Source organism: Delphinus delphis, chromosome X (assembly GCF_949987515.2).
Source record: "Delphinus delphis chromosome X, mDelDel1.2, whole genome shotgun sequence".
NCBI lineage: Eukaryota > Metazoa > Chordata > Mammalia > Artiodactyla > Delphinidae > Delphinus > Delphinus delphis.
The window spans coordinates 35,912,257-35,936,196 of record NC_082704.1 but is presented as its reverse complement, the minus strand read 5'-3'; the positions used below and the strand labels follow the sequence as shown (position 1 = coordinate 35,936,196).

Below are 23,940 nucleotides of genomic sequence, written 5' to 3'. Positions count from 1 at the left end.
ACATCTGCATCTTGATTCCTGTCCTGCCCCTAGGTTCTTCATAACCATTTTTTTTTAGATTCCATATATATGTGTTAGCATACAGTATTTGTTTTTCTCTTTCTGACTTACTTCACTCTGTATGACAGACTCTAGGTCCATCCATCTCACTACAAACAACTCAGTTTCGTCTCTTTTTATGGCTGAGTAATATTCCACTGTATATATGTGCCACATCTTCTTTATGCATTCATCTGTCAATGGACACTTAGGTTGCTTCCATGTCTTGGCTATTGTAAATAGAGCTGCAGTGAACATTGTGGTACATGACTCTTTTTGAATTATGGTTTTCTCACAGTATATGCCCAGTAGTGGGATTGCTGGGTCATATGATAGTTCTATTTTTAGATTTTAAGGAACCTCCATACTGTTCTCCATAGTTGCTGTATCAATTTACATTCCTACCAACAGTGCAAGAGGGTTCCCTTTTCTCCACAACCTCTCCAGCATTTGTTTGTAGATTTTTTGATGATGGCCATTCTGACTGGTGTGAGGTGATACCTCATTGTAGCTTTGATTTGCATTTCTCTAATGATTAGTGATGTTGAGCATTCTTTCATGTGTTTGTTGGCAATCTGTATATCTTCTTTGGAGAAATGTCTATTTAGGTCTCTGCCCATTTTTGGATTGGGTTGTTTGTTTTTTTTTATATTGAGCTGCATGAGCTGCTTATATATTTTGGAGATTAATCCTTTGTCAGTTGCTTCATCTGCAAATATTTTCTCCCATTCTGAGGGTTGTCTTTTGGTCTTGTTTATGGTTTCCTTTGCTGTGCCAAAGCTTTGAAGTTTCATTAGGTCCCATTTGTTTATTTTTGTTTTTATTTCCATTTCTCTAGGAGGTGGGTCAAAAAGGACCTTGCTGTGATTTATGTCATGGAGTTCTCTTCCTATGTTTTCCTCTAAGAGTTTTATAGTGTCCGGCCTTACATTTAGGTCTTTAATCCATTTGGAGTTTATTTTTGTGTATGGTGTTAGGGAGTGTTCTAATCTCATACTTTTAAATGTACCTGTCCAGTTTTCCCAGCACCACTTATTGAAGAGCCTGTCTTTTCTCCATTGTATATCCTTGCCTCCTTTGTCATAGATTAGTTGTCCCTAGGTGTGTGGGTTTATCTCTGGGCTTTCCATCCTGTTCCATTGATCTATATTTCTGTTTTTGTGCCAGTACCATACTGGCACAAAAGTACCATACTGTCTTCATTACTGTAGCTTTGTAGTATAGTCTGAAATCCAGGAGCCTGATTCCTCCAGCTCCATTTTTCTTTCTCAAGATCGCTTTGGCTATTCAGGGTCTTTTGTGTATCCATACAAATTGTGAAATTTTTTGTTCTAGTTCTGTGAAAAATGCCATTGGTAGTTTGATAGGGATTGCATTGAATCTGTAGATTGCTTTGGGTAGTATAGTCATTTTCACAATGTTGATTCTTCCAATCCAAGAACATGGCATATCTCTCCATCTGTTTGTGTCATCTTTGATTTCTTACATCAGTGTCTTATAGTTTTCTGAGTGCAGGTCTTTTACCTCCTTAGGTAGGTTTATTCCTAGGTATTTTATTCTTTTTGTTGCAATCGTAAAATGGGAGTGTTTCCTTAATTTCTCTTTCAGATTTTTCACCATTAGTGTATAGGAATGCCAGAGATTTCTGTGCATTAATTTTGTATCCTGCTACTTTACCAAATTCATTGATTAGCTGTAGTAGTTTTCTGGTAGAGTCTTTAGGATTCTCTATGTATAGTATCATGTCATCTAGTGGCTGCAATTCTTAGACTCCTAAGATGGTAGGCCTTGGACTTGGTCTAGTTGAAGCCCTACGCCTTAAAGTGGTATAAATGGAGGCTTTGAGAGGTTAAGCAATTTGGTCAAAGTCCCAGAACTGGAACTGGAACTCAGCTTCTAGAGCTGAGTTGAATTAAGTACCTTTCTATTGCAGCCTGCTGTCACTTTGTTTTGGACCTAAATTTTCCCTATGAAATGTGATTTGAAACTTACTTTTATGCTCCAGCAACTGCACATTTCATGGGTCACAGATAAACGGTTAACAGAGTCAAGGAAAAGACATAGTATAAACTTAGAGTTTTTTAATGGCAAGAGTTGGGGGCGGGGTGCAGGAAGAGTGGGGGACATGGAGAGGTAGAACAATCTCTTGCCAAATATTTGCAGGTGTTGGAACTATAATAAGGCATTGGCCTTGAGAAATATTCCAAACAGAAAAATCTGTATCCATATGTACTGTTGAGATAACAAAAGACTGGATAGAATAAGCCTGTATCTACAGAGCACCAGCTTTTTGAAAACATCCGAAAACATGAAAACATTGGATGATTGATTAGATATTTGGCATCGTGCAGCTATAGTCCTTGTCTCCAGGGATAGATGGAACACAAAAGTATTTTACCAAAAGATCCTTTACTCTGTAACTAATCAGTAATTTTTGGAGAAAGAGAGGCCAAGTTTTGAATCGTTCCCCTTTAAGTTTTTAGGAAATGTGCAGAAAATTCAGATTATAAATTAAGTGGAAACTTCTTTGCTCATTTTTGGACGGAGAGTGGAAACATATGAATCATTCCCAACCGTGTGGTTTGTTATGTTGTCTGGAACATCTTGGGCTTTGAGGGGGGAGAGGGAGGTGCTGCTTGTGTGAGAGGGGGATGGAGTGGGGTAGGAGTCACTTTGGTTTGGTGCCAAGTATAAAAGGATATTAGTTCTCCACATTAAGCAGAGAGGAAGTCTGACTTTTAGTGTCATATATCCTCACTTCTTTGAGTTAATTTTAATTTAGGAAAGCATTTAGGATTATCCCCTTAATCTGCTTGATTCTTCCCCAAGGAGAAAGGAGAAAGCCAGCTGTCAGAAGCTATAGGGGAGATGGCCTTGAGTATACTCCCCTGGCCCTGAGAGGAGCACGGGAGTCCTACAGGAGTAGGGAAAGGGCTTTGACTTTCTGGCCAGTGACTGATACAGTGTTTGTTTGTACTTTTTTGTTCTGGAGACTCATTGTTGGTGTTTATAACTACACTTTTTTTTTTTTTACTAATCCCTGATTAGGATTAGTGGTCTCTAATATTTATTTGTTCAGTAAAGAATAAACAGATCATTACATTATAGATGAAAGGTCAGAATAACCAGAAGCCAGCCTGTCATCTTAACATGTACTCAAAATGGACTAGAGGGTTTGGCATACCTAGTATAGTTTATTATCCTTAGTTAATAGTCCAGTTTACCTAAATATCCTGCAGAAGGCTACCAGTGGTTCTTCAATTTGAAAGAATAATTGTGTTTATGACAGTTATTACAGTTGTAAGGCCTATCAGAGTAACTATTTTCTCTATCACTTTTCATTTACTACTCCCAATATATATCTTAGTTCATGATCTGTGTTGCGTTTCTAGTGCTTCACATTTTAGAGTTTTCATTGTCACATGACTTCCTCCCCTTAGAAAAGACTGATATTATTGTATTAATAAATGTGGCTTTATAAAAGAGGTCAAATTTGGGTGACTCTCTATTGGTGACAGATCTCAACTCAATATTCCAAGTTCTGTACAACTTGGTTCTCATGCTTGCCCAGCTGTCTTTTCTTCCTGCCACTCTCAAACATGTTACCTTCACCTGTCCAGTCTAACCTAACTGTCTGCTAAACATACTACTCTCTTTCCTGACTCTTAACTTTCACTCATACTGTTCTCTTGGCCTGCTTAGGAATCCTACCTATTCTTTAGTGCTCAATTAAAATCCCACAAGGCCGCTCCAGCATACCCCAGTTTTACCATAAATTCTTTGGGGGCCAGGCACAATGTCTTTTATTTCTCCAATGTCTTCCTTAATGTCTAGCACACATAGTATATGCTCAAGAAATCCAAGTGAATTAAATCTTTGTAATGGATTTGCAGTAAGTATACCAGCATCTATAGCTTGTTTCCATACTCATAAGATATAAAGCTGTCTTACCATTATGAATACCTTAGAAGTCTGGGGAGAAAAATCTCCTGTGAGCTACTGCTAATGTTCAAAACCACAGTGTTAGCAAAAGTACGACATGTCCTTAACTTTAGGTGCCTATCCATTTTGATTGCTGGATTTTCCAACTGCCTAACCCCATGGTGACATCTGTATAAATCAGATGTGATTATTGTAATTCTCTTTGAGAGTGACGGCTTCACATTTCCATGCCCACAGCCTGCCAAAAATATAGCTGATGAAAACCAGGGGGAATAGAGGAATTTCCTGAAAGGAATAAACAAGTACATTTTCTTTATCTCATTACATTTCCACAAATTCATTACTACAAATAATTCTTTTTTTAAGATATTGGAAATGTCTGTTTCTTTTTTTTAAAATATTTCTTTCTTTCTTTCTTTCTTTATTTGGCTGCATTGGATCTTAGTTGTGACACGTGGGATCTCACTGCGGCATGCAGGATCTTTCATTGCTGCGTGCCGGCTCTTGTGGTGCGTGGGCTCTTCATTGTGGCGTGTAGGCTTCTCTAGTTGTGGCGCGCAGGCTCTAGAGCACACGGGCTCAGTAGTTGTGGCTCGGGCTTAGTTGCCCCGCGACATGGGGGATCTTAGTTCCCCAACCAGGGATTGAACCCATGTCCCCTGCATTGGCAGGTGGATTCTTAATCCCTGGACCACCAGGGAAGTCCTACAAATAATTCTTAAATGTAGTTACATTTACCTATCAGGGGTCTTGTTGTTATAAAATATTACCTGGTATTAGAGTAAGCTTTTTGTTATGTCAAAGTAAAATACGCACACCACACACACAAAGAGAGACTGAGACAGAGAGAGCTAAAGATTGCCAAAGAGAAGGGAGATATGAAACTTGGAGAATATTCAAAGGAAAACCACAACGAGAGTCAAAAGGTTGGAAAATATGATATTCTAGAATCTTATCATAGTTGGTCACTTGTCCTTCTTCCTACTCAGTCACTCTATCATCTACCCACCCATTCTCACTCAGCCACCACCCTTCTCCCAGTTGCTTGTCTACTCACCCACTCCTGTCTGCCAAAACAGATACCCTCTCAACTTATCTATCTACCAATGAACATTTGACTGTTTCTGAACCAGTATGAATATGAGTATAAGAGAAGGAAGGAGAAATATCTTTATGAGAGACTGGGTTGAGAGGGCATGTTTGCATACATCTGTATGTGCCATTATATACGAGTGTGTGTATTTCTGCATGGGCGAGTGGCTGAGAATTTAATCTGTGTGTCTATGTGTACCTATAAATGTGTGTCACTGTGTGTGAGGAGGAGAGAGTGCCTGTGTTAGTCTTCTGTGGGCTTATCTGTGGATAACTTGGGTGTGAGGGGGCCATGAGTGTAGGGCAAGTTTTCTGTGGTCACCCTAGGGAGAGTTAGGACTTCAGGAGAACCTATCCTGAGACTAGGGATCTCCCTAATAAATGAGCCTCATGATGAGACAAATCTTCAGTGGAGGCCAGGGTGGGTTACCATAGCTGAGGGAACAGAAAAAGTTGTTTCTCACTTTCACTCACTTAGGTACTGAATCACAGTAGCTAAATATAAGAGCAAAGCATTTGTGTCTAGATTTGGACTCTCTAAGGTATGGTGGTGGACATGTGTGCATGGGGTGGGTGTAATATCTGTCATGGGGTTTTTCAGCAAAACCAGCCTTCAGCTCAACAATCGTAAAATCATTCTTGCTTGTAGATCTTGCTTCTCTGTGGTCTCTTAATTGTCCAAGACTTGCTCCCCGTTACTTATAATATGTATAAATCTGTACATGTTTTGTATGTGTGTGAGAGGGTAAAAAATGCATATTATTCCATTTCTACTCGAACTGTGTGCTAAGACTCATTTGAACCCCCCTTTCCCCCCTCCAATAATTATATTGATTCTCTGGCTCTACTCTCACATAGTATTAACAGGACTCTGTGTTGGAAGATGTTTTCTATTGTTTCTTAGGTTTGAGAGCAAGTTTAGCTAGTGGATACTCCAACTACCTGTGTTCTTATCTTTCTGTTTTTCTTTTATTTCTTTTGTCCCAAGTCTCCTCCTCATCAACATCTGAAAGAGCTAACAATCATCAGTCTGAGAACAGCTTACAAAACACTGACTCAGAGATTGTTCTTGGGTGGATGAAAATCCTGTCTGTTATTATTGGGCAAGAGAACATGTTACAGAAATATAATATAGGTGAAGAAAGATTAAGGAAACAAGAATTATTGAACCCAAAGAAGTGAGGTTTAAAGGGGAAAATGTGATAATGACACTCAAGTTCACAAAGGGTTGATATAATGAGGTACTCTCTTGTTCTTTATCTCCCCTGAAGATGGACCAGACAAGAAGTTAAACTGTAGCCCCAGGGTGTTAGGCCAGGGGCTCATTCATTCATTTAAAAAACAATTAATGAGCATGCACTTTGTTTATTAAACACTTAAATTGTTCAAGTCATTGTAGTAGGAGCTGGGGACACAGGAACTAAGGCACAGTGCCCGCCTTACTGAGCTCAAAGCTCAGTAAGGGAGATAGGTAAGAACATCTTCGAATTCAGTATGGTAAGTGCCATGGCAGAGGTTTGCACAGGGTTCTCTGAAGCACAGAGGAAGGGTCAGTGAAAGGAAGTCATTGGGCTCAAAAGCAGGGAATCATAAATGAATTCCTTGGAGAAGAGGGCCAACTGGAGAGAGACTGTGAAGAAAGAATTGACAGGACTTGGAGAACGACTGTAGTGGTTATAGATGATGGAGAGAAAGAATTAAAAAATGATTTTTGAGGAGGAGATGTCTTGAAGAATGGTGGTATCGGTTACAGAAATAGAGAAATTAGGAAGGGACTAGCAGTTTTGGGCGATGACTTCAGACGAGTCTGGAGGTGCCAAGCACTAGAAAAGGGGTTGCGGTTCCAGTGAAAAAGACAGCACATCCCAACCCTGGTGGAGGTGTCAGCATAGTGTGCAGAGGCAGACGAGTGAGGACACAGTTACAAGACAGTGTGGTGAGTCCTGTGGCAGTGGAGGCACGGGGCGTGTGTGTGTGTGTGTGTGTGTGTGTGTGTGTGAGAGAGAGAGAGAGAGAGAGAGAGAGAGAGAGAGAGAGCGAGCTCATAGGAGGGGCATCAGAAGAGACTTTGGGTGGCGTTAGAGACTTTAGGTGTCCCTCCTAGTTGGGGGACAGGGATGGGGTCAGGGACAGGGAGTGTTCTAGTCCAGAGAAAATAGTTTGTTCAAATATCTGGTGGAGATAGAGCATGGGGCACTCTCAGAACTGAAAGGGCAAGTGTTCCAGAAGGGGTTGAAATTCAGGCCTTTGTGGTGGCCGAAGGATCAGGGCAAGAGACGTAGGTTTGAGGGTCTTTAGCGTGGAGGGAGAGCCAGGCAGTAGGGAGCTGAATGAAGGCTGAGGAGTGAGCCTTGCAGCACACTCCTGGTCTAGAAGGTAGACAGAGAGGAAGGGCAAGCGAAGGAGAAAGGGGAGGATGTGTACGAGAGGCAGGAACCGAAGAGGAACCGTGCAAGTGGAATACAATATGGAGGCCTCCGGGAAAGTAGAGTGGTTTCAGCTCAATATTATCAAAATGAACACTGGATTTAGGTTTTTAGTATAGGTTTTCTTTTCGAAGGTCCAAATAATAATTTATACATTTAAGCTAGAGATTTAACCATGCTATGCAACTGAACAGAGGGAAAAGAAAAGAATGTGGGATTGTTTGTGTAACATTTCTGATAAGGGGACTGGGAGAGGGTGTGTCTTTGCTGGATGATTTCAGAACCTTCTGAGAAGAGGAGGGCTGGCCACCTGTTTCACCTGGCTTGAAGACCAGTCTGGTGATCCCCAGCAAACCTCAGGTAGAGTAGACCTCATACCTCCAGTATGTCACCTGCATTTCATTCTGGGACATAGCCCGTGTCTATACAACAGCGAATAAATGTTTGGGGAAAGAATAAACTCAGGCATAAGGGTGTGGGCTTCAGTTTGTGGACCAGATGGTGTGTTCTGCTGTTGAAAGGCCATATGTAATTGATACATAAAGTGACAGACTGAAGCAAAAGCAAAGTAAGTATTTTAAGACAAGCAGTTAAAAAAAGAAGGCAGAATGTGACCCCAAAAGTGTGCTAAGATTTTGACTGCTGACTTTTGGAAGAGCTGGGAACATCAGTGAATAGACAAGATGTCAAAAAAGAGCTTATTAAAGAATAGTAATGGGGTCACTGGATCCGAGTATTTTTAAAGATGAAGTTGTCTTCTATCAATTGGGGAGGCTCGGGTTTGGGGTGGGTTGGCCCTTCTTCCCTTCACTTCTTTTCGAAACCTTCAAGGTTCAATTCCCACATCAAAACAGTTGGGATCTTGTCTAGTTTTAGATAATGTTCGCCTTGTACCTTGTAGAAAGTAAGAGAGAATATAGGCATTCAATAGCAATAAAACATGTTTCAATAGAACAAACAGAAAGGCTCTGACCCCTTTTTAGGCTTCAAGACTCGCTGTGACAGGTAGGTGTATGTAAGTGTGCTCATACACATGTGAGTGCATGTGCCTTCCCGGAGCATGACATATGAAGAACACAGTCAAGTGTGTGCCATAAGGGGACTCTCTGGCTTCAGTGAAGAGCTGGTGTTTGGACATGTAGCTAGTTTTCTTCAGGGAGCCAATGAGAAAGTTATCTGAAATAACCTGTGTCTAAAGAAGTGAAAAAAAAAACCCCAGCAATTATTTGAGAGTGTTAGTGAAGCCATTTCTTTTTATGGGAAGCTGTCTGGAAGAAAAATAGCCTGTGCCTAGCTTTCTCAGAAATAGCAAAACATTTTCCTCTTCGGGGAGGGTATAACAGAACACAAACAGGCCAAGTCTATATGACACAAATGAAGTGGAACTTGGATAAAAATGGAATCAGTGTAGACTGCCAATTTAGCTAACTTGGGCCTTTTAAAATCTCAATTATGCAAATCAGCCAAATCTTCCCCTCACTTTGTGCTGTTTGGACACATGTACAGTTTTGTGAGAGCTCTAACAATGTAGCCACCTGGAGGTGTGGAGGGTCTCACAGTTTCATAGCTGAAATGGCTTCTCTAACCTTCACACAGGGAAGCACAGGAGGGCCCAGAGCTAACCTCCTGCAGCAGGAAATGGGAGCTTCATCCTGCTCTCCCTGCCAGCCGCCTGTCCAGTTTCCTCCCGGCAGATATCTCCATTCCAATCTCCCCTGCCACTTGGGCTCTCTCGTTGTCACAGTTCAAGTGTTCTGAGAAAGCTGCACTAACTAGGCTTGGGCAGAAGGAGCCTGGCTCAGTCACTAAGTGGACTGCATGAGGAAAGAACACAGCAAACCGGTTCTTCACAACCAAGCAACCACAACAACAACACAACAAAGAGACGTGTTTAGTTTTACATAAAATTTTGCACACACACACACACACACACACACACACACATCCTTTGTGTTTACTTAGTCTGCGTATAGACATGATAATTACTTGGCCAAGTCAATGAAATTCATACCTAGAGTGGCCCAGAATTTCTAGTTCGAAATGATTCGTCAGGGCTAAGCATGATAAGGAAGGGTGAGGAAATCAACTGCATAATTGCTTCAATTCTCTGCTTCCCTTTGCATATGTTGATTATTGAGAATCAATTCCAGCTTGAGAGGAGGCTTTAATTCCTGGTAAATGAATAGGAAGTGAGTAAGTAAATGTTCGGTGTTTCCCTCAAATTATGTCTCGTAATGTAAGAAAACAGTGGCAAAAAGCCATCAACAGATGGTGTTTTCATTAGCCAAAGATTTATTTTTCAAAGCCTTTTCATATTAATGAAGTAAAGATGAAATTAGAGTCATCTTGTCAGTTCTAGTTCTGGATTGCTAAAATGTGCTGGCATTCTGCAAATTGCTAGGGGGCCAGAGCAAAATAACCATTTGCCATAATGTTGTGATGAAGACCCAAGGTCCGTAGTCTAACCAGACCCCAAATTATGTGTTCAGCCCTAATTTTTGTTTTCAGTGGCTTTACAGAAGCTGTGAGTCTCAGTTGTGGGCCACAAATGAGGAACACACAGCAGGGATCTTAGTCCTGCTCTGCATTATGAATTATTTATAAGATATCAGTTTCACGACAAGTGTTGCAACAGGTTGCATACACTTGTTAGAAAACATTCTCCCCTTGGAATCCCATGTTTGAAAGAAAACACATTACAGTTGAAACACAGATTTCTTACACCGTATCTGCTCTGAGTTCCTCAGTCTACATTATATTTACCTAATATGTCCATGAACTCATTTGTGAGACATGGAATTTCCACTGATCTAGGAATCTGGACCACTCTGCGGGAGGAAATCACAAACTGATTGGGCCCGTTACACATGCCCACTCTCTAACTTGAGCTGGACCTTTTCATCAAACTACAGCTCCATCATATTCACCTTACGTTCGAATTTTTGAAGAGGAGTCCACACTTGTAGCCTCCACATCGTCACTATTGACATACTCACTAACCCTGTACAGTTTGGCATTTGCTTCCAAAACTCTACTGAAACTCCTTTTCCAAAGGTCACCAGTGACCTCTAATTACCAAATCCAGCTGCCTTTACTCAGGCCTCGTATTTCTTGCACTCTCTGCATATCTGAGAGTGACAAATCCTTTCTTGAAACGTGTTTCTCTCGATTATCCTCTTAGCTTGGCCTAGATCTGCATTACCAACTGCTTTGCATATTGCACTCTCCTCCTAACCAGTGCCCCTGCCCCCAGGCTCTCCTGTCTTAGTCTGCCCCACATAGGTTGATCTCATAAATGCAGCCCTGATTATGTCATAATCTTGCTCAAAAAAACCTACAACCAAGATGACTCTACCCAGCAAGGATCTCATTCAGATTTGATGGAGAAATTAAAACCTTTACAGACGAGCAAAAGCTGAGAGAGTTCAGCACCACCAAACCAGCTTTACAACAAATGCTAAAGGATCTTCTCTAGGCAAGAAACACAAGAGAAGGAAAAGACCTATAATAACAAACCCAAAACAATGAAGAAAATGGGAACAGGAACATACATATCGATAATTACCTTAAATGTAAATGGATTAAATGCTCCCACCAAAAGACACAGACTGGCTGAATGGATACAAAAACAAGACCCATATATATGCTGTCTACAAGAGACGCACTTCAGACCTAGAGACACATACAGACTGAAAGTGAGGGGATGGAAAAAGATATTCCATGCAAATGGAAACCAAAAGAAAGCTGGAGTAGCAATTCTCATATCAGACAAAGTAGACTTTAAAATAAAGACTATTAGAAGAGACAAAGAAGGACACTACATAATGATCAAGGGATCGATCCAAAAGCCTTTGGTAAACCGCTACTGCTTTCAAAAATAGGTACAGACTCCTCACCTAGACATTTAAGACCTTCATAACAGGGCCTCTGTCTCCATTTCCAGCCTGTGCCCCTCTATTTTCTTGTACCCTCTGTTCTAGTCAGACTCACCTCTGTTCCCTGGATGTGTCCTATGCTTTATTCCCTTTTACTTTTGCTCATGCTACTCCCTGTGCCTGGAACGCCCTGCCTGCCTCCATCTCTGTCTATTAAAATCCTGCTTATCCTTCAAGACCCAGCATAATTTCACCTCCTCTTTATCTCTGAAGTCAAAGCACCTTGAATAGAGTAGGTGCTCAATACCTTTTGTATTAAGTAGAAGTGAAATACCTTTTGTATTAAATCTCCGAACTGCCATTTCTTTTTTTTCCCCTGACATCTACTTAGCTTAGAACTCATGTCCAAATCAACAGTTGCGGCCCTTTGTTTTTCCTTTTTCTCTCCCTTTTTCCTTGCTGAGGAGAAGACCACAGATTGAGATGGTGGTGGGGTTAAAGAAGGCCAGGGGAGACACTGTATCCAAGCCAAGAAAAATGGAATAAATGGTGAAAAAATCACTCCCATGGGCATAAAGCCAAAGAAACCAAGCGAGATCTGGCCAGAAGCAGAGATTAAGCTGATTCTCATAATCCAGATTGAGAACAAGTGAGATCAGACTGCCTGTCCTAGAAATACATAAATGTGTGGGAATACTCCTCTGGGATGGATTCATGGGACAGTGCCAAGGGTACTAAGGAGCCACAGCTACCTAGCGGAGAAGAAAGGGGCCAACACGAGTCCTCTCCCCTTCTTCCCACTATCCCTTGCCCCCTCTCCCCCCCACCCGCCCCACCCAAAACATGCACTTTGAACAACTATGAACCATAGGAACCATGGAGACAGCAATGAAGCAATGAACACAACCAAGGGAAGGAATGCTGTGCTAGCAGAATAAGGACCAGGAAGTTGGGGTATTCCATTTGGAACAGACTTTGTGGGGATGTTGGGATGGTGAGTGAGAGAGGAGTGGATATTGGGGCAGGTCCTGGAAGAAGCAGCCGTCAGAGCTGAAGACTTGGAAATGAGGAGGAATAAAAAAAGCCCATTACCAATCTAGAGTGAATAACATTCTATTTTGTTCACATGAGGAATGTAAGAGAGTAGCTTGCTCAACTGAAAATATGCGAGGAGGTCTTAGTACTGTTTTAACTTATGTTATAATAAACAGATTTGCAAAGCGCTGCTAATGTTTCCCTAAAAGGATCTATGTCCCAGTAAACAACAGTAAACAATGGATGTCCTGTCTTGATACATACAGCTAGGCTTTGCATTTTGAAGTCTGGCATTTCTGTAGGCTATTGCTTAGTGCCAAAGGAGTGAAGCTGTGAGATACAACGCTAGATTTTGATGAATTCCACACTGAAAATGCCATCTTTTTTTCTGAAGAAACCTACTGATAAATATAAAGTGTTATCAACAAAGACAAAAAAATCATGGAATACTGGGGCAAAGCTGTATCTGAAGACTAGAGACCTGGATTCCAGTCCTAGCTTTGCTACATACTAGTTATATGACTGTGCAAAACACTTTAAGCCCACTCTGCAGCTCAGTTCTCTCATCTGTAAAATGCTGACATCTCCTACTTCATAGACTGTCATAATTATTAAATGATATGTATGAAATTGCCTAGCATAGTGTCTGACAAGTAGTAATTGCTCAATAAATTATAGTTTTCTTAGTCAACTCATCTGTAAAAAAGAGAGAATAAAATCTGTTCTCCCTATGTCACAGGATTACTATGAGGGCAAAATGAGATATTGACTATGAAATACTTTTTTTTTTTTTTTTGGCGGTACACGGGCCTCTCAGTGTTGTGGCCTCTCCCGTTGCGGAGCACAGGCTCCGGACGCGCAGGCCCAGCGGCCATGGCTCACGGGCCCAGCCGCTCCACGGCACGTGGGATCCTCCCGGACCGGGGCACGAACCCGTGTCCCCTGCATCGGCAGGCGGACTCTCAACCACTGCGCCACCAGGGAAGCCCCTATGAAGTACTTTTAAAAGTTAAAAAATATTATAGAAAACATAAAGTTGCTTTAATGTTATTAAATTCCTACATTCACAAAGTCATGAATGTCATTTTTTCCCCAATAATGACAGTCTGGAGCAAATGTACAGCATTATTACTTGCACCTAGAACAGTGCTTGGCCCATGTGCAACGAATCTTTGAAATATTTGTTTACTGACTGACTGATTTCCACGTGATACTGGGTCTCAAACTCATTGAACATGTCTTCTTTTTTCCCCTCTTCCCTGTTTCCCTCTGGCTTCATACTCTGCGATGGCAGCAAACTCTGGAGATGAACCTCACCAACCTGGTTAAGCGCAACAGTGAACTAGAAAATCAAATGGCCAAGCTAATACAGATCTGCCAGCAGGTTGAGGTATGTAACAGAAACATCTGTCATTCTTCCGAAGAACCTGGATCAGGCGATCCTTTTGGGGGGACTTGTTTGTCAGAGTGTAGCTCGGACATTTGGAGTGAAGGGCTGAATGATCATTGTAAGAAGTCTCATTCCTTTAGGATGCCTGTTCCAAGAAAAGTGGCAGATAGCTATTGTTTAAAAAATAATAGTAAGTGGTGGTGGTGGGTTGGAGAGACATCAGTCCCAGGGGCAATCCCTTCTCCTTTTCCAATAGCAGGTGGTGTGAGAATCCAACATGAAGTGTGTTTCTTTCTTCATCAGACTGAACATCCTAGCTCTTTAAAAAGATTGCTAGGGAGTAAGAGAAGTTGGGAACCCCAGGTCCTCAGGGTAGAGCGAGGTTTGTTCAGTGCAATATTGTTTCTATAAGAATATCATCAGAACTGCTTCTCCTCTTCCTAACCTCTCCTCCCTTCTTCCCCATGCACCTTACCTGGTCCTCACTAATCGCCTTTCCACTTATTCTTGTCATCAACAAATGGTATCTGTGTTAGAGTTATCTGGGAATTATCAAGTGTTGTACCATATGAGATTATCTACATCAGATCTCAGAACAGAGCCTACAAGAGGAGTCAACCTCTTCATAAGTGGACATAATAAAACAAAGATGTTATTTCTCTCTTTTTTGCAAGAGTGTGAAACTTCAGCCATAGCATTTGGTTTTGTGTTGCTTTTGTTGAAGAGGTGATGGTAGGTAGGGCTTAAAGTGTAAACAGGGTCGGGTAAAATATTATACAGGACTCCTCATGGGCAGTGGTTGGATAAAAATGTTTCTGTTTATAAACCTGATAGTCTAGTTCTAATCTTACTTGTATGACAGAAAATGTAATGGTTCAAGTTTATTTTATTTTAAGCAATAAAATAATTTTATTAAGATCTCATCTCTTAATACCTCCTGGGGAGTCCTATTTAAGAGAATGTGGAGAGTTTTCTTATAAGGCAAATAATCTTCTTATATAAGTAACCACTCCTGATTGTTTGAATATCTTAAAGTATTGGGTTTCTTAAAGTAGATTTTTGTTGTATGATGCGCATACCATAGCAATTTAATCCCTGCTGGGCACTCCATTTGTGGAAGAGACTGGTGCTATAGGTAGAGTACACAGGATACCAGTTAAACTCAGGTGTGAGATTATGGAATGGGGTGGGGAATTTAGGAAGAAGCATAAGGAATGGAAAGAAAGAATGCTGGAATGTAAGTTGGAAAGTTGGTTTCTGAACTTGACTCTGTCATTAACCGGTAGTATGAACTTGAGTAAGTCATCTAGCCTCTCAACTTCAGTGTCCTTACCTATAAAATGAGGGATTGAACTGAATACATGACCTTCAGTGTCACTTCCAGATTTCTCAAGTCGTGATTCTATGAATGGTTGCTTTCTTTATTCTTTTCTTTTTCTCTTCGGTCTCATCCTTTCCAAGAGGGGAGAAGCAAAACAAGGCATTTTAGAGTGGTTTTCAGCTATTCAGATTCCCTTTATGTTCTACTCTATCAAAGCTTCTGATTATGCTGTTAGATTACAGTATAAGAAACCCACACTGGTGAAGAGACAAGGAAGTATTGTGAGCAGGAGACAAGATAAGAAATCCCTTGGTTTAGAATTTACATGATTGAGGGTGGGGCAACATCTCATAGTGAATAAAATGTGGTTAGAAATTGTAATCATCACTTCCTCATTCTCATCAAAAAGTTATTTAAGTAGAGAGCAAGTTGTAGTCAAATTAGCAAAGTAAGCAGTTTATTTTCATTGCTTATTCACTTTAGCACCTCTCTAACATTTTATCATTCCACCCCCCTGCACCGCCCCTGCCCAGGGAGTTTATCACTCTGGCCACCCTCACCCAAACATAGCCCTGTTCCAACCTTTCCCAGCCCATCGCACCAATCAAACCTTTATGATTCAGGGCCCTACTCTTTTCAAGTGGCAAGGAGCTAGTCTCATAAAACAGTGCATCATTGTGTTAGTGGAGGAGGACTCATCCTGGTCCTCTAGGTTATAGGTGATGTTTTCACAGTGCCTTTCTGAAGTTAGTATTCCTGCTTGAGCCTTCAGGAGATAACACTAGTGGTGCCAAATGTAAGCAAAGTAGGTGGGAAAAGTAGCCCCATGGCAACCAGCAAAGGAAGGGTTTAAGAGACTCCCTCGGGATGCTTACTAATCCTCGGCCAATCGTCTGCTCTGGTACACAAAAGGTCACCTTTTATTAATACTTACTTATGCATAGCACTGTACCAGGTACAAAGAAAACAGCATAGACACAGTATTTACCCTCTGGGGGCTTACATGTTATACAAATCCACCCTGATGTGGATACACATGTGCAAGAAATACAGACAATGGAATTGAAATGTTAACTGAGAATTGGGAAAGAATCTTGAGATACTGCATTACATGTCAAGGGCGAGAGTGTATTTTGGGAGTTAACTTCATGGTCTTATTCAGTTTAGGATTCTGTCTTTGACAGGGGCCCTACAGGATAGTTTATGGAAGGCCATGGCTGTGCTCTATGACATCATCCCTTCTGAAAGGTTAGGGGTGTGCCCTAACTTCCCCATAATAATAGGGTGAATCCAGGGTACTTATTATGTTCGTTCAGCACAGAGCCTGTGTGTCCAGAAGGCTTCAAGACAAGCCCTGGGATTAGAAATGCAGTTAAAGAAGAGATTTGAGACTTCATAAATGCTTACAAATACTTTATAAAATGAAATAAATAGTAGGATACTTTCATGTAAGCCAGACATTAAGGGGTGGTTTGAATTTTTTTCATTTTATCTAATCCAGATTTGTCTATTGGGAATGACTATATTCACAGTGTAAACCAGGCATTTCACATCGGGCGGGGGTGGAGGATACCAGCTAAGGCACTTCTGAGAAAACTAGAATAGGCTATTTTCCTGCCAAACCTGTTCCCCTTCCTGATTGTCTGCAAATGCTTTTGTCACAGATTGACTTTTCATAAAAGAGCCATAAATACTGCCTCCCTCTCCTGGTTCTTTCTCCCTGTTCTCTATTCTCCTCAGAAAGTAAACAAAGCTGCAGTCTTCCTATTATTACAGAAACAGAGATTAGGATCACCACAGATTTGTTAGCTGAATTCTTTGGTAATGCAGCCTGTTAGAGTCACTGCCCAGCTTTCAGAATTCAGTGGATAGGCAGCTGGAAAATATTTTCTGTCGGGGCTGGAGAACATGGGAAGGAGGGAGAGGCAGGCCCAAGACTCCTTTAATCTGGTTAAGGAAGGGCATGCTCTGACCTTGCTACTCTGGCCACTTGATCTCTATATATAGTTCTTTGTCCGGTCTCATCAGGCATCCTTTGTTTACATTTCCAAAGGAAATCTCTGTTTAATGCATAGCCAAGGGAAAATGTATACCAACAGATGAATAGTTCCTCTTGGCTTCCAAGTCTGCATGGTTTTGTGAATAAATAAGCATTCCGGAAAATACTGAGGGGAAGAAAAATGGTTAAATACTTAGTAATCAGTCAGGCAACAACATTTCTTGAGCAAACGCGATGTACTCAGTGTGGTAGGTCATTTGGGGGTTACAAAAGAAACATATTTTTTTGATGACCTCCAGAAACTTTTATTAGTCTAGCTAGGGACAACCCAGTATCGAGAGAGAAAGAGGAGTATTTATAACACAGCGTGCAGTACAGGGAGCACAGATGAATGTAGTATAGCCCTTCTGTGTTTACTTTTTTAGTCTTCTTGTTAACTTTTAGGGCATGGAGCACATTAAAGCATTGTCCTGGCTATTTCGTGTGCCATCTGTTTTCCTCCCCTCCAGAACTGCTGCAGGACAAATGGGTTGGTCCATCCCAGAAGCTCCATGGGCAGATTGATTTCTTTCTGGCTCTTCTCAAGCCTTTTAAGGGGCTGAGTGGCATGGCTGTTTAGCATTAAGAGAATGAAAAAAGAAAGGAGATGAGCTGGAAGAGAGGGAAAGGCTTCCCTTAGTTTGGGGAATTTCAGCTTTTCATCTTGCCACCAGGGCTTTGCTCCAGTAACTTTCAGAAGTCTTAGAGCTCAAACCGTAGGTGGCTTGGAGCTCTCCCCTTTCTGCTCATGTTGCTCATTGAAATGGTATTTGGTTTGGGAAGAGCAAGATTCAATGTCTGACTACTTCTCCAAGCATAAAAATAAGTGCCTTAATAGAAATTAGTTAAAAAAACACACCACTATGGATGACTTCAGCAGATGATCCTGAAATGTTTTAGAGTGGTCGGGCTAGAAGCAATAATAGAATCTAAATCATTAAAGCACAAATATGTTTGTTGGAGGGCTCTTCTGCAAGCACGGAGGACATGATAAAATGAAGGAGTGATTAGACTGAAGTAAGTGTGATTAGGGAAAATTTAATGGATAAAATGCATTTTAGCCAAATGTTGCAGGAAGAAAAATAAATTCCTCCCTCTGCTGAGACAGAGAGCAGTGATATTAATGGAGGTGAAAATGAGCAAATTGTATGGGCAAAGTGGTACACTATGCACTAGGTATACACTGGGTATATAGAGATAAATAGCAAATGGTCCCTGACCTCAAGGAACTTGCTTAACAGGTAAAATGTCAAATATAATGTGAAGTGATGATTATTGTAATGAAGGTAAGTGCAAGATGACAAGCTAGCATAGAGAAAGAAACAACTAAGTCGGCCTGAGGGACTTAGGAAGGACTGCAAAATGGAAATAAAAATCAAATTGTCTTGAAATAAGAGTAGAATTTTGCCCAAAAAATGAGAAAAGGGAGCAAAGGGAACACCATGTGGGAACATAGAAGGGTAAACAGCATAGAGGTGTTCAGGAAATCACCAGAAGTTTGGTTCAGCCAGAATGTGAGATGTGACATCATTGCAAGAGGTGAGTGTGGAGAAGTAGCTAGGACCTGGATAGTGAAGGGCCTTGTATGCCATGCATAGGTGTTTGGACTTTGTCCTGAAGACTCTAGGGACCCATGGAAGGATTTAAAGTAGGTGAATAACTGGATACGGTCTTCATTTTAGGATTGCTCTGGCTGTAGTATGCAGGATGGAGCAAGGATCAGGGGTCAAAACTGAAGGTAAAGAGACCAGTTTGGTGGCTTTTCCTGATCCATGCAGAGATGAAAGCCCAACCTAAGGCAATGGCAGTAGGGCTAGGGAGCAGGGGATAAATTCAAAACACATTTGTAGTAGGTAGAATCAATATGACTTGGTGATCAGTTAGATGCAGTGGGTAGAGAGATGAGAGAATAGTAGGGTGATCTATAGGTTTCTGGCTTGGGTAACTGAATGGACGTGTTTCCTTTAACTAGATTAGGAAATAGATGGAGTTCTTTTTATTTTTTAAATTTTAACATTTTTTAAAATTTAATTTAATTTTATTTTTTAATACAGCAGGTTCTTATTAGTTATCTATTTTATACATATTAGTGTATATAAGTCAATCCCAATCTTCCATTTCATCCCCCCCCACCCCACCGCTTCCCTCCCCGCTTGGTGTCCATACGTTTGTTCTCTACATCTGTGTCTCTATTTCGGCTTTGCAAACCGGTTCATCTGTACCATTTTTCTAGATTCCACATATATGCATTAATATACAATATTTGTTTTTCTCTTTCTGACTTACTTCACTCTGTATGACAGTATCCAAGTGAATCCACGTCTCTCTACAAACGACCCAATTTCGTTCCTTTTTATGGCTGAGTAATATTCCATGGTATATACATACCACATCTTCTTTATCCATTCATTTGTTGATGGGCATTTAGGTTGCTTCCATGTCCTGGCTATTGTAAATAGTGCTGCAATGAATACTGGGGTGCATGTCTCTTTTTGAATTATGGTTTTCTCTGGGTATATGCCCAGGACTGGGATTGCTGGGTCATATGGTAGTTCTGTTTTTAGTTTCTTAAGGAACCTCCATACTGTTCTCCACAGTGGCTGTATCACTTTACATTCCCACCAACAGTGCAAGAGGGTTCCCTTTTCTCCACACCCGCTCCAGCATTTGTTGTTTGTAGATTTTCTGATGATGCCCATTCTGACTGGTGTGAGGTGATACCTCATTGTAGTTTTGATTTGTGTTTCTCTACTAATTAGTGATGTTGAGCAGCTTTTCATGTGCTTCTTGGCCATTTTTATGTCTTCTTTGGAGAAATGTCTATTTAGGTCTTCTGCCCATTTTTGGATTGGGTTGTTTGTTTCTTTAATATTGAGCTGCCTGAGCTCTTTATATATTTTGGAGACTAATCCTTTGTCCGTTGATTCGTTTGCAAATATTTTCTCCCATTCTGAGGGTTGTCTTTTCATCTTGTTTATGGTTTCCTTTGCTGTGCAAAAGCTTTGAAGTTTCATTAGGTCTCATTTGTTTATTTCGGTTTTTATTTCCATTACTCTAGGAGATGGATCAAAAAAGATCTTGCTGTGATTTATGTCAAAGAGTGTTCTTCCTATGTTTTCCTCTAAGAGTTTTATAGTGTCTGGTCTTACATTTAGGTCTCTAATCCATTTTGAGTTTATTTTTGTGTATGGTGTTAGGGAGTGTTCTCATTTCATTCTTTTACATGTAGCTGTCCAGTTTTCCCAGCACCACTTATTGAAGAGCCTGTCTTTTCTCCATTGTATATCCTTGCCTCCTTTGTCATAGATTAGTTGACCCTAGGTGTGTGGGTTTATCTCTGGGCTTTCTATCCTGTTCCATTGATCTGTATTTCTGGTTTTGTGCCAGTACAATACTGTCTTGATTACTGTAGCTTTGTCGTATAGTCTGAAGTCAGGGAGTCTGATTCCTCCAGCTCCGTTTTTTCCCCTCAAGATTGCTTTGGCCATTTGGGGTCTTTTGTGTCTCCATACAAATGTTAAGGTTTTTTGTTCTAGTTCTGTAAAAAATGCCATTGGTAATTTGATCGGGATTGCATTGAATCTGTAGATTGCTTTGGGTAGTATAGTCATTTTCACAATGTTGATTCTTCCAATCCAAGAACATGGTATGTCTCTCCATCTCTTTGACTCCTTTCATCAGTGTCTTATAGTCTTCTGAGTACAGGTGTTTTACCTCCTTAGGTAGGTTTATTCCCAGGTATTTTATTCTTTTTGTTGCAATGGTGAATGAGATTGTTTTCTTAATTTCTCTTTCTGATCTTTCATTGTTAGTGTATAGGAATGCAAGAAATTTCTGTGCACTAATTTTGTATCATGCAACTTTACCAGATTCATTGATTAGCTCTTTTAGTTTTCTGGTGGCATCTTTAGGATTCTCTATGTATAGTATCATGTCATCTGCAAACAGTGACAGTTTTGCTTCTTCTTTTCTAATTTGTATACCTTTTATATCTTTTCCTTCTCTGGTTGCCATGGCTAGGACTTGCAAAACTATGGTGAATAATAGTGGTGAGAGTGGACATCCTTGTCTTGTTCCTGATCTTAGAGGAAATGCTTTCAGTTTTTCACCATTGAGAATGATGTTTGCTGTGGGTTTATCATGTATGGCCTTTATTATGTCGTATATGGCAGAGGTCCCCTCTATGCCCACTTTCTGGAGAGTTTTTTTTATCATAAATACGTGTTTAATTTTGTCAAAAGCTTTTTCTCCATCTATTGAGATGATCATATGGTTTTTATTCTTCAGTTTGTCAATATGGTGTATCACATTGATTGACTTGTGTATATTGAAGAATCCTTGCATCCCTGGGATAAGTCCCACTTGATCGTGGTGTATGATCCTTTTAATGTGTTGTTGGATTCTGTTTGCTAGTATTTTGTTGAGGATTTTTTTTTTTTTCAGTACGTGGGCCTCTCACTGTTGTGGCCTCTCGCCTTGCGGAGCACAGGCTACGGACGCGCAGGCTCAGCGGCCATGGCTCACGGGCCCAGCCGCTCTGCGGCATGAGGGATCTTCCCAGACCAGGGCACGAACCCATGTCCCCTGCATCAGCAGGCGGACTCTCAACCACTGTGCCACCAGGGAAGCCCTTTGTTGAGGATTTTTGCATCTATATCTATCAGTGATATTGGTGTGTAATCTTCTTTTTTTGTAGTATCTTTGTCTGGTTTTGGTATCAGGGTGATGGTGGCCTCATAGAATGAGTTTGGGAGTGTTCCTTCCTCTGCAAATTTTTGGAAGAGTTTGAGAAGGATGGGTGTTAGCTCTTCTCTAAATGTTTGATAGAATTCACCTGTGAAGCCATCTGGTCCTGGACTTTTGTTTGTTGGAAGATTTTAAATCACAGTTTCAATTTCATTACGTGTGATTGGTCTGTTCATATTTTCTGTTTCTTCCTGGTTCAGTCTTGAAAGGTTATACCTTCCTAAGAATTTGTCCATTTCTTCCAGGTTGTCCATTTTATTGGCATAGAGTTGCTTGTAGTAGTCTCTTAAGGTGTTCTGTATTTCTGCGGTGTCAGTTGTAACTTCTCCTTTCTTATTTCCAATTTTATTGATTTGAGTCCTCTCCCTATTTTTCTTGATGAGTCTGGCTAAAGGTTTGTCAGTTTTGTTTATCTTCTCAAAGAACCAGCTTTTAGTTTTATTGGTCTTTGATATTGTTTTCTTTGTTTCTATTTCATTTATTTCTGCTCTGATCTTTATGATTTCTTTCCTTCTACTAACTTTGGGTTTTGTTTGTTCTTTTCTCTAGTTCATTTAGGTGTGAGGTTAGATTGCTTATTTGAGATTTTTCTTGTTTCTTGAGGTAGGATTGTATTGCTATAAACTTCTCTCTTAGAACTGCTTTTGCTGCATCCCAGAGGTTTTGGATTGTCATGTTTTCATTGTCATTTGTGTCCAGGCAGTTTTTGATTTCCTCTTTGATTTCTTCAGTGATCTGTTGATTATTCAGTAACATATTGTTTAGCCTCCATGTGTTTTGTGTTTTTTCCATTTTTTTCCCTGTAATTGATTTCTAATCTCATAGTGTTGTGGTCGGAAAAGATGCTTGATATGATTTCAGTTTTCTTAAATTTCCTGAGGCTTGATTTGTGACCCAAGATGTGATCTATCCTGGAGAATGTTCCGTGTGCACTTGAGAAGAAAATGTAATCTGCTGTTTTCCGATGGAATGTCCTATAAATATCAATTAAATCTATTTGGTCTATTGTGTCATTTAAAGCTTGTGTTTTCTTATTAATTTTCTGTCTGGATGATCTGTCCATTGGTGTATGTGAGCTGTTAAAGTCCCCCACTATTATTGTGTTACTGTTGATTTCCTCTTTTATAGATGTTAGCAGTTGCCTTATTTATTAAGGAGCTCTTACATTGGGTGCGTGTGTATTTATAATTGTTATTATCCTCTTCTTGGATTGATTCCTTGATAATTATGTAGTGTCCTTCCTTGTCTCTTATAACATTTTTTATTTTAAATTCTAGTTTATCTGATACAAGTATTGCTACTCCAGCTTTCTTTTGATTTCCATTTGCATGGAGTATCTTTTTCCATCCCCTCACTTTCAGTCTTTGTGTGTCCTTAGGTCTGAATTGGGTCTTTTGTAGACAGTATATATATGGGTCTTCTTTTGGTATCCATTCAGCAAGCCTGTGTCTTTTGATTGGAGCATTTAATCTATTCACATTTAAGGTAATTATCGATATGTAAGTTACTATTACCATTTTCTTAATTGTTTTGGGTTTGTTTTTGTAGGTCCTTTTCTTCTCTTGTGTTTTCCACTTAGAGAAGTTCCTTTAGCATTTGTTGTAGGGGTGGTTTGGTGGTGCTGAATTCTCTTCGCTTTTACTTGTCTGTAAAGCTTTTGATTACTATCAAATCTTAATGAGATCCTTGCCAGGTAGAGTAATCTTGGTTGTAGGTTCTTCCCTTTCATCACTTTAAACATTTTGTGCCACTCCCTTCTGACTTGTAGAGTTCCTGCTGATAAATCAGCTGTTAACCTTATGGGAGTTCCCTTGTATGTTATTTGTCGTTTTTCCCTTGTTGCTTTTCATAATTTTTCTTTGTCTTTAATTTTTGTCAATTTGATTACTATGTGTCTTGGTGTGTTTCTCCTTGAGTTTATCCTGCCTGGGACTCTCTGCACTTCCTGGACTTGGGTGGCTATTTCCTTTCCCATGTTAGGGAAGTTTTTGACTACAATCTCTTCACATATTTTCTCTGGTCCTTTCTCTCTCTCT

At 40.4% G+C, this 23,940-nt stretch overlaps 1 protein-coding gene across 5 annotated transcripts in view; it reads left to right on the top strand.

The window, feature by feature from the left end:
- Positions 1–23,940, top strand: part of MID2 (midline 2) — a 105,645-nt gene that overhangs the window by 14,962 nt on the left and 66,743 nt on the right. For all 5 annotated transcript variants that reach the window (XM_060003148.1, XM_060003153.1, XM_060003151.1 and 2 more), the window contains one exon: positions 13,704–13,799. In XM_060003148.1, coding sequence (XP_059859131.1) covers positions 13,704–13,799 — 96 coding nt within the window. The remainder of the gene's footprint in view (positions 1–13,703; positions 13,800–23,940) is intronic.